We start from the raw sequence: 11,670 nt of genomic DNA, 5'->3' as shown, positions 1-11,670 counted from the left end.
AAGAAGAAGAGAAGAACTTAACAGACTCACAATGAGAGAGAGAGAGAGATTATGTGTTAAGTTTAACAAAATATTTTTTAACATAAAATACAAAAGAACTATTTATTTTTTATTTTGAGACAAATATAATATAATAAGTGGTATATATGTATATAAGTATTTATTTTTTAAAAAAAAAAATTGTGGAGGCAAATGTCCCCTCTATATTAAACGTGGGTCCGTCCCTGGTTGTGAAGGAAGATGGGAGTTGTGAAGGGGTAGGCGGCGATGGACTCAGCAACAACGATGATGGGAACTATGCGGTTTTTTGTGAAGAAGTCAAGAAGAAGAAGATTTTGGGTGAGGATGACTAAGTTTATCTTGCATGGCTATAGAGTATAGATTGAAGTTATGAATCACTAAATCTGTGATGTGAGGCAAATCCTAATTCCTAAAAAGTGTTTATATGTATATATTCGGGGCGGGTATACCCTAAACCCGACCATGCCCTGTCCTGAGCAAAATCTGCCCCGACTGGAGTCAAGTTATTACCCTCTTAAAAATATTACTGAACAAAGTAAATGTCACAATAATTATATTACTAATTGAAAAAAAATCAATTTAATAAATTTAAATTTTTATTAAAAATAGACAATTAAAGATCATCAATGAATAAAAATAAATAGGATATAATACATTAAAAAATAATTTTGGTAGTATAAATAATAAAATTAAATTATTATATACAATTTTTACTTTTTATCTTATTATGATTGAAGTTAACATTAATGGTAAAAAAATAATTTTAGATAGTCCTAATTTGTATTTTACAACATAGTTAAAGCACAATTCATAATTTTTTATTTTGTGATTAATTAACATTTTTTAAATTTTTTGGTTAAGTCTTCTGTAATTTATGATTGCTAAATTTTTTCTACAAAATACAAATTGATGATGAATTATTACAATTATAATTAATTAAAAAAATAAAAAAAATTATAAAAAATCAAATAAAAGATAAAAAATAGAGTAAACATTTATTTTGAAACTAAAAATTTATTAATTGTGCTAGAAATTCTAAAAATTTGTATCTTATTATATAATCAATTTTGTTACTCACTTTAACTTTATTATTCATTTATTGTATCTAAAAAAGTATATAATGTCACACTTATTTTAAAAAAGATGAAACTCTTCAAATACACGGTATAATATATAATTTAAGAACAATAAAATAAAAATTTTTAGAATTTTATAATAGTATTTGAAATTTTCAATGACATAATACAAAGTGTTTAAATCGACCAAATGAATTCAATAGTTATCCTTTGCACATCTTATTTAAATTTGAATTTTAAAATTTAATTTGTATCCTTTTTTTCTAATATAAATTATTTTTGACAAAAAATAGAGAAAAAATTTATTAGACCAAAAAAATATCCTATCAAAAAATTATTATAAAGAGATTTATAATTAGAGAAGAAAATAATAAAAGTATTAATAATAATTAAGAAAAAGAAACGAAGCTTGTATTAAAGAATGTTAGAAAAATAATAAAGTTCATATTAATAATAATAATGCTGAGAAATGATGTTGCTGCTTTAGACTTCTAACCTTTATTTTTGGCTATCTTTTTTTCTTTTCTTTGCTTTTTTTTTTTAATTATCAAGTCATAAAAAAATAAAGAACAATTCAAGAAAACGAAAATAGGAAGATCGAAAACAGTAAGATCAATAGTAACTATACAAATTAAAATACATAGGAGAAAAATAAACTATTATATGATAGAATTAACATGAGTATATTTTATCATTCAAACAAAGTTAACGCACAACAAAATTATATGTAAAGAGAAAAATAAATTTAATTTTAGTATATTAATAATATAAAATATTTTATATAATCATTCAATTCAATTAGATTTATATGAATTTAATTAGAATAAACAACAAATTATTTATTTTATTTCAAACTTTATAAATAAATAAATTAATTAACTAATATAAAAAATTATAATTAATGTAGTAAAATTAATTAAGTAATAAATATTATAATAAATTATATTAACATTTAAATATATAAACAAATCAATTAGCTGATATAATTAAGTCATAGTAATAAATTGTATTGAATGAGTTAAAATAATTAAATTGAAAAACACTCTCCAGAATATGCCACGTCATCATTAAATACAGAAATATGATTTTTATATAATAGAATAGATTTTTACATTTTCTCTTGAATGGTACTTTCTTTCCTGGGTATTTACTATTTAGATAACTAGACTAGTAATACTTATTAATATTTCTGTACCGCCTTAATCACAAAAATACTATCTTACTTCTTCAATACCTCAAATTAAGCATCAAATAAAAGTTGAAAAAGTCAAAACATGACTCCGTTATGACTTATGCGTAAACGCCTTGTCAAAAGGGTTGAACCAATAATCTTGTGTTTACAGTTCACTAGCACTGCTTAACTTCGACCACCGGATCAGTTACCACACAGTAGTAGTACGAAAATTTTAAATGCAGACAAATCTACTAATAAAAAAAAAAAATAATAACTATTTCTACTCATAAAAGATAATTTTGTACGATAAAATTATCTAAATACTGAAAAATCACCTAAAAATCCCAAATTAACCTTTTCTTAACTCTAATCTCAACACCCTTTCCCAAAATTCTTTTCATGAATTTCACCATCTCCTTCACCACCGCCACTAACACCATCGTCACCAACTGTAAGCCCCACCTTCCTCCTTCCGCTTCAAGCTATGGTGGATGGCTCAGAAGATGGGAGACAAAGGACGGCTCCCACCTTGAATCCGACTACGATGATGAGAGTAACCAGATCGTCTACACCGTCTTCCTCCCTCTCATTGAAGGAAGCTTCAGAGCATGCCTTCAAGGCAACAACCGCGACAAGCTCGAGCTTTGCATCGAGAGTAGAAATTCCGACACAAAGGTATTGTCCTTTAGCCACGCGCTCTTCATCAACACCAGCAACGGCCCCTTTGCCACCGTCCACGACGCATTCCAGGTCGTGAAGAATCGTGGATTTCTTTGGGTGGTGCACGTGAGACGCTTTCTACCAGGAGGTGACGCAGGAGGGCGTGGAGGACGGGATCCAATCCCTGGCGGTAGGTGGTGCGTCGCCGAAGTTCCCTTTGTCTCGGAAATTAGGGCTTATAGCTAGTGGTAGTGGTGGTGTTGGTGAAGGAGATGGTGAAATCCAGGAAAAGAATAAAAGGAAGGATTGAGAATTGGAAGAGGAATATTGAAATTAGGGTTAGGAAAAGGGTAATTTTGGGATTTTTTGTAATTTTTCATTGTTTGGATAATTTTATCATACGAAACCATTTTTTATGGGTAGAAATGGTAGTTTTTTTTTTATGGATAAATTTATCAACATTAAAAACTTTCGTAGGTAAAAATGGTAGTTTACTCATAATAATAATGAATCTGTTGGTAGCACTAACTGTGTGCCCTTAACATTGCTAATTACTGTTGGTAATTGCCTTCTGGTTCTGTTGGTAATTGCTCACCCACAAAAATGCTGCATGAAAAAGCTTTCATTCTTGTTAGTTATTGTTGGCTATTAAGTACATAAGGCCCAACCACTATCTCCCTTTGTTCTGGTGTTTTTATCAACTCCGGGAGTAGTGAAAGGTTAATGTCACAGGTTATGCTGCTGAGTGACAAGGGGCATTCTCTGTTCATTTTTTATCTGTAACTCTTTTTTCTTTTCTTGGTAGGGGACGGGAGAAGAGAATATTGGAGTGCGCTCTTTTTTAGTTCTCAATTTTAGCTGCCTCTAAAAATTAAATAAGAGAATATTGGATTGGGTGCTTGTACCTTGGGAGTAAGTCATCTTTGAACTCTATAAGCTTTGTCTATTTTTCGTGTTCTCATTTTTATTTTCCAGTGAATAGAGCAAGGGTACTGTAGCAAATTGAATAAAGTACTAAATTTGTCCCTTACGTTTGGATGTAATTCTGCTTTGGTCCTTAAGGTTTAAAGTGTCCTATTTGAATTTAAAAAAGTTTCATTAAGTTTCAATATAATCCCACCGTGAGGTCAAAGTTAAATAATTAATGGAACGTCCTACATAACAACAGTACAAAAACAAGGTCGATAATATGGAGAACAAGTACAAGCTCCGGAGGCACAAAATCAACCGTGGATGCATCAATACATTTATTTATCATTTTTTTTAGTTCTATAGAAAATATTTCATTTAAATTGTAAGAACAATGATAAATAAATGTATTGATGCATCCACGGTTGATTTTGTGCCTCTGGAACTTGTACTTGTTCTCCAGATTATCGACCTTATTTTTGTACTGCTGTCATGTAGAAGATTCCGTTAATTATTTAACTTTGACATCACGGTGAGACTACATTGAAGTTAAATGAAACTTTTTTGGATTCAAATAGAACACTTTAAACCTTAAGGACCAAAACAGAATTACGTCCAAACGTAAGGGACTAATTTAGTACTTTACCCATAGCAAATTATACTCTATAAGTCCTGATCGTTGTTAATCAATGCCAATAGTTATCAATTTCCAACTAAAAAATATTTGTTAATCATCTTAGATTCATAGTTACTAGTTTTAACCTTTTAGGTACTTAAAACATAAGATTAAGTAGGCAATATATATAATTGCAACTTACCCGAAAAAGTAAGCAGAAAATTTGGGACCAAAGACTACAATTGCTTCCTTAACCAACTTCCTCTTCACTATCTTCCTTCTTTGCACGGTCGCGCTGCTCAATAGTCCACAAATGTGAAGGGAGGAGGGCCTTTTGTGAAGGTAATTCTGCTATAAATAGAAGAGTCTGGGCCCAGCCAGCATATTTACCATATTTGGTTACAAAAGCCTCCGCAACACGATCACAGAGCTTAGGCGTCAACCGGGAACCTGCAAGCTCAGGTAAGAGGTACCTCGTAGCAATCTTACCCAAGTTTAAAAATGACACATGCACAACATTTTACAAGATGACATAATCAATAAAGCGGAAACAACATATATATTGTACAATAAGAGAATAATTCAATTAGGTAGAAATCACAAACAGCAGGATCATGAATCTCCTAAAGCCACAATCAAATCAACAGATATCTTATTCTCAAAAAGCAAATATAGTAATATATAGAAATCAAACTGAAAAAATATGCCAAGCTGAAAGCTACAAGAAATACTACTACGTAGCTAACCTGCCAGACATGGGTGTCAACAGGAATGGCATGATGCTGATCAAGGGAGAATAGAGCAATGCAAGCAGCCACCTTAGGACCCACCCCAGGCAATGTACAAAGTGCACATATAACTTCTTCCAGATCCAACTCACGCAGAGATCTAAGCCATTCTTCGCCTCCTTCTGGTTTCAATCGCAAAGCACTCACTGTCCCAACTATATACTTTGCCCTACATAAAAACAACACAAAATTCAACACCTTCATTCATAACCTATTTTACAAGTACTACATTTTCACTCACAAAAGCTTATTGTATGAATATATATATGCATATTTGAATAAAATACTGCTGCTTTAAACTTCTTAAATTTGTGACTAATTTTTTCATAGACTTGCTGCTCATATCAAATACTTATTTTCATATTTGTGCATCATAAGTTCATAACAGANNNNCTGTAACCAAAACCAGCTTTTCTAAGCTGTTCCTCCGAGACCAAGGAGAGCTGCTCTAAAGTGGGAAAAGCATGGAACTTGAATCCCTCAACAGTGCCCAAGTATGTCCCCAAAGAGGAAATGTAATCCACCATCTTGGTAATCCTCCCAATGTTGTTGTTCGATGAACACAGGAATTGGATCAAGCACTCAAACGGGTCTTGCCGGAGCACCCTCGCGCCGCCGAGGTGCTCCGCCAGCTGAGCGAACCTGACATCGGATTCGGAGAACACATTCCAGAGGTTGGAGAGCAAAACGCCGGCGTTTAGAAAATCGAGGAGTGCCTCCATGGCTTGACGACGGTGGTGGTGGTGGGCCTGTGTTGAATGGAGGCAGTATGAAACGTCGCCGTTTTGGAGGTGCTTGAGGGAAACTAGGTGGGAGGAAACAACGCCAGTGAATTGATTGGGGGCGGTGTTTTTCCAGCGGAAGGTTTGACCGGTGGGGAAGGTGAGCGAGAGCGAGAGTTCTTGGCGCGTGAGATTGAGTGGGACCCACTCGCAGTTGGGATTGGATTGTAAGGGTTTCGGAATGGATGATGCTATTGGTGGTTTGACGATGGAGCGGTGGGTTCTGTGGAGGGTTTTGATTTGTGGAGTTGGAGGCGTTGATGGAGGTTTTGCGTTTGGGGAGCTTTTTGGCTTCATGACAATGGTTCGTCTCAAATTGAAATTGAGCTTGAAATTGATCGTGTGCATGCGCTCTCTCACCTTCAGCTTCAATGTCACTCTCTTTTTTTTCTCCCTTTCTCTGTTCCCAGGGGATTCAGAGAAAGCAGTTAACGGTTACACTGCAATGGATCGGGTCAGGTCTCAAGGAAATTGTTGTTGTAAATCACATTTTTATATAAAAAAAAAATAAATAAATAGTTTTGCTACGCATCTAAATTTTTTTTTTTAACAGGTCTGCATACAAGCCTTTTTGGCTTACAAGTTATACAAGTTGGCCCAAACTCAACAAAAAGCACGCGCACTATACTCCTCTACAATCGAGCGTAAATACACATGCCTTAATCACCGTTTCGTTTTTTCAAAGTGCGCTCATTATGACAAACTATTCCTCTTCTTCCTCAATCAATACCTGTAATACCTGGTTAACTGAAATTAATTAAATAATGAGTTAAATAGGAGCAAATATGGTTGGAAGATTTGGCAATTGGAATTTGATAATTTAAATATGATATTTGGATTCAGTGAATTTTTCCGAGTCGGAAAACATAGTTTTCTGCGTAAAAGCGCGCAGTAGAATTCTGATTGGCAGTACCGGCTAAGATCTGTCTAGTACTACAGCTGAGGAAATTGATTATGAGTAAATAAGATTAAGGAATGAGGAATTATAATTAGGTGAGGTAGAAATTTTTAAAGTGCGATTTAGAGCGCTAATCTTAAAGGGTTTTGGCCCAAAATTGGGCCAACGGACAAAAATAAGTGAACCAGGCCTAAGTGGACCCAAGACCCAACATATATAAACATTAGTTATGAGCATTTCAGCTCATTTTACCCTAAAAGGAAGGGTTGGGGCGCTGATTTGGGAAGAGAGAAGAGAAGAGAGAAAACCTAACTCTCTTTGATCTTCAAACCACCATAACTTGAGCTACGGAGCTCCGATTGACAAGCCGTTTGTGGTCACGCGTCGATCTTCTCATCCTCTACAATTCTATCTAAGTTTTGTGGTGAGTATTCCATTCATCTCTGTCCAGTTTTCAAAATTATCCACCATTACACGTTTTTGGGTAGTTAGTGTTGAAATCTTGTGATTTTGGGTGTTTAGGGATACTCCAACATGGATTCTAAGCGGGTTATATCCCTACTTCATATGGGATGAGGTAAGAAGTGCTCAAACCCTTGTGATTTGTCATTTTTATGAGCCCTAGGTTGATGTATGTATGTGATATTGGTTATGTTAGTGTATTTGGTGATGTTGGTGTACAATTGGGAGATTGGTATTGCTTGAAGAGCTTTGGTGAGGCTTGGAGCTAAGGTTGGTGAAGACTTCCAAAGAAGAGGCTCAATTGGTTTGGCTACAAGAGGTACGGTTTAAGTTTCATTTAAGTACCGTGTGGTGTGATGAGAATTTCTAGGCTAGATGCCCCTAGGATTAAGTTTGGATTGTGTAAATGGTTGGTGCTAATATGCATAGTTGGTATATAATATGAATTAATGATTGGGTTGAGAATTGCGTGGCCTTGTATGTTTGGTGTATTGAAAATTTGTGAAATTGGCATGTTTTGGTTGATTTTGAAAAGAGTTGGAAATGGCTTGTTTTGAAAATGGCACTTTGTGATTTTGTGTGAAATATGGTTTTTGGGCATACTTTGACGGGACATAACTTGGACTGCGAATTTCCGTTTTGTGCCAAACTTGTTTAAAAGTGAAATTGGATCCGCGATGTCCATGCCATTCGAAGAATGGGCGAAAAATGATTTAAAATAAGAGAGTTATGTCCGTCGGAAGATTGGGGGTTGAATCTGTGAATTCTGCAGCTTTTAACTTAGAAAATTTTTAGCAGAATGACCCTCCACGCGTAGGCGCACTTGGCGCGTACGCGTCGTTCTTCAAGAAGGCACCATCCACGCGTGCGCGTGGTGTACGCGGGCGCGTCGATGCGCTGCACCAAATGCCCAGCCATTTTCCCGAGAGTTGTGCCAGAATTGTGCCAGTTTTATGCCTGGGGCGCAAGTGCACCCACGCGTACGCGTGGCTGACGCATACGCGCCGTTTGGCTATTTTTCAATCCGCGCGTCCGCGCGTATGACGCTTGCGCGTCGATGAATTTTGTGGCCATCCACGCGTGAGCGTGGAGTGCGCGTACGCGTGGCCCTATTTTCATGCCAAAGTTGACTTTGAGTTTTAAAAGCCAAATCTCATGCTTCTAAGCCTCCGATCTCACCCCTTATGTATTATATCATTATGATATACCTAGCAATGAGAAAGGAGCTAGGGGATGTGGTAACTCGCGAGTGAAGCAAGGGGAAAAGTTATGATCAATGATGATCAAAGATGATTATATGAGATATGGAGGATGACGGTGGAAGTACCGTGTATGCCATGAGCCGAAGGGCTATATTTATTAATAAATGGCTGGTTCTTGATTGAACCATGAGCCGGATGGCTGAGTTATTGCCGGGTTATGGCAAAGTCATTATTGGTTATGGCTGAGTATAAAAGCAGATATGATTAATGAATGAATGTGTTAAATGGATAATAATGGAGAATGTTGAAATGTGATGTGTGACCCCGGGTAGTAGGCAGTGGCGTTGTCTATTTGCTCCGGGTATGAGACGGGAAAGGATGTTTATGATAAATGAGTTAAATTATGGAGTTTTGAATAAATGAGTATTTGTGATATCTGGGTAGTAGTAAGGGTGGTGGTTCATCACGCTTGCTCCAGGTTAATGTTTGAGATTTGATAACAATGATGATTGCTTTTAAACTAAACGAATATATGTTTTGAGATCCTGGGCAGTAGCAAGGGTTGTGGTTCGTCCCACTTGCTCCAGGTCAGAGATTGTGACGCCTGGGTAGTAGCGGCAGTAATGGTGAATCCACTCGCTCCAGGTTGAGCTTTTAGACACCCGCCTGGGTAGTAGCCGCAATAGTGATTATTTCACTGGCTCTGGGTTGAGCGGGCAGTAGCAAGGGGGTTGTAGCTCAAACCTACTTGCTCTGCAAGGGGTGTTTCTGTCCAATGGTTAGCTACCAGGACATGTCGGGTTGACTATATAACCGACAGATGATATCATCAGCCATAGGGCAGGCATTCATCATTTGCATATGTTTGAATTGTTTGGGTTTGCCTGCTTGTTTTGGATTTCTACATCATATATGCCATGTTACCTGACTATGTGCTACTTGTTCTACTTGTACCATATTTGTGTATTACTTGCCTGTATTGCTTGTGTTTGTACAACTGAGAGGCCCCTCATGCTGGTGTCGGTGGATGTTGAGGGCTGTTCTTGATGAGATGAATTGATGATTATTGAATGAGATAATTTGAACTCCCTGGGTAGACGCAGTGATGTGGTGAAGGTATGATGTAATGATATAGAATTGTTGAGATAGAACAACTGGTGATAGTTTTGCTTATGATTCTGAGTCTGATTCGTGGAAGAGTCAGCGAGTTGGGAAACATGTGAAACATGAATTAGATTTAGCACTCCCTTATGATAGTTGCCTATTCATGGATTAGCGAGAACCTAGGATGGATAATTGGTGAAGAAGTTTAGGATGCTTAGTGAGTTTTTATTGCAGTGCATTGTATTTATTTGACACTTTTACTGTACTGGGAATCCATGGGCCCGGGGTTCTCATTCCATATATATCTCTTGTTTTTCAGATACAGGTCCAGGTGCTCAGAAGTGAGTTGTGGGTCGTCTGAGAGACGGCGAAGATCTTTATTTTCTCTCCTTTGTGTTTTGCTTAGAATCTCTCCACCTTTGTTTTGAAAAGATTATATTATGTATTGAACTCTTTTGAATTTGCCTATAGAGGCTCTCATGTTTCCTTCGGGAGAGATTAGGATATACTGTTGTCAACTACTACTGTATCCTAGCCGGCCTAAACTTCGCGGATCGCGACTAGTGGCTATTTACTTATGTTATATATATATCTATCTGTTATCTACCTCTTAATCTCCTCTACGCCTTATCCGTATATCGCTTTCGGCTTCACGGTTTATCTTTTGTTGTCGAAACGTGAGTGACACGTCTTCGCGATTTTATTTCTACTCTTTTCAGGCTTCTCAATTAATACTCCTTTCGAAATTACCTACTTTTATATATTAAAAATCCACCTGAGAGTCGTACCACCGTAATATCATTGACTTATGACTCGAGCATAAGGATTTGAATATTAGGGTGTTACAATACCCAAACCGTCAAGATTCAAGTTACATTCCAAACCAACTGCAATTATGAAGAAACCTTCCAACTCCTCGCAAAAAGTAGAAGAAATCAAGAATAAAACATAGAAATCTCCATAAAAAAAATACCAAAAAGAACGAACAAACATTATTCAAGGTACTGTTTTACTGTTCTTCTAGATTTTTCACATTTCTGTTTCTGATTTCACGCACTATATCGTCAATATTTCTCTCTCTGTTTTACTGTTCTTGGTTTAGATCTCATATTACTGTTTTGATGAAACTGTTCTTCGTTTACGCTATTTTACGTACTTCTAGTGACTGCTTTAATGTGTGTTTTGATCTGTTTTGGTACATATTTTGTGCATGTTTACATATTTTTAAGTAGGTTTGTGCATGTTTACATGAAAGGCTCTTCCTCTTCTAAATGATTTTTGGGTGCATATGTCGAATTTTTTGGTGTATATGTCGGACTTGGAATGGGACTGTTACTTCTAGTGACATTTTGAACTTAAATATCTTTCTGAACTCATATAATGCCATGTAATCCAGAAAAAATGTAGAGGTGTATGGGACTGATATATATATTAGGATTATTGAAGTTTAACTGGTACTGTTCTAATTGTGCTTGACTTTGTAGTGTCATTTTATGTGTAAGACCCAAAATTTTTGAAGAATCTTATTATGAGCTGATTTTGAATATATTTATTATTAGAGATTTTACTTTCAAAAATTATTTCACTGAGAATGATTAAATCAAGTTTTGATAATTAAAGTGAAGATTTTACTTAATTTCATAATTATTGGATTATTTTCTATATTTAAATTATAAAGTTGGTAATTACGAACTAAGAATTTTATATGATTTGGACTAAATAATTGATATTTTAAAATATTAATACTGCTGTTTTAGAAAATAAAGAAATTAAGTATAATATTTCTAATTTTGGATTTGAATATTTTATTGGAAATAATTTGTAAAAATGATGAACAAATAGTATTTTTATACATCATTATTGTTGGATTAAAATTTTTTCTAATCACTATATTATCCCTACTTTTATTTAAAATTACCTAAACTACCCCTAACTTAACACTAACCCTAATTTTCAAAAATGAACCCTAATCCCTAAC

At 35.3% G+C, this 11,670-nt stretch overlaps 1 protein-coding gene across 2 annotated transcripts; it reads right to left on the bottom strand.

The window, feature by feature from the left end:
- On the bottom strand, positions 2,202-6,492 carry LOC107613828 (N-glycosylase/DNA lyase OGG1). Of its 2 annotated transcripts, XM_021109656.1 has the most exons (4): positions 5,631-6,492; positions 5,203-5,406; positions 4,659-4,940; positions 2,202-3,537 (listed from the first exon to the last, which is right to left on the bottom strand). In XM_021109656.1, the coding sequence occupies exons 1-3, from the start codon at positions 6,372-6,374 to the stop codon at positions 4,707-4,709; spliced, it is 1,182 nt and encodes a 393-aa protein (XP_020965315.1). In that variant the 5' UTR covers positions 6,375-6,492; the 3' UTR covers positions 2,202-3,537; positions 4,659-4,706. The 2 variants fall into 2 exon arrangements, 1 of the variants encoding a protein (XP_020965315.1); XR_002352804.1 differs by lacking the exons at positions 2,202-3,537; positions 5,631-6,492 and adding an exon at positions 3,552-3,923 and having other exon boundaries at positions 5,203-5,412.

This window comes from Arachis ipaensis, chromosome B08 (genome assembly GCF_000816755.2).
Source record: "Arachis ipaensis cultivar K30076 chromosome B08, Araip1.1, whole genome shotgun sequence".
Taxonomy (NCBI): Eukaryota; Viridiplantae; Streptophyta; class Magnoliopsida; order Fabales; family Fabaceae; genus Arachis; species Arachis ipaensis.
This window is presented reverse-complemented; position numbering and strand designations above follow the sequence as displayed.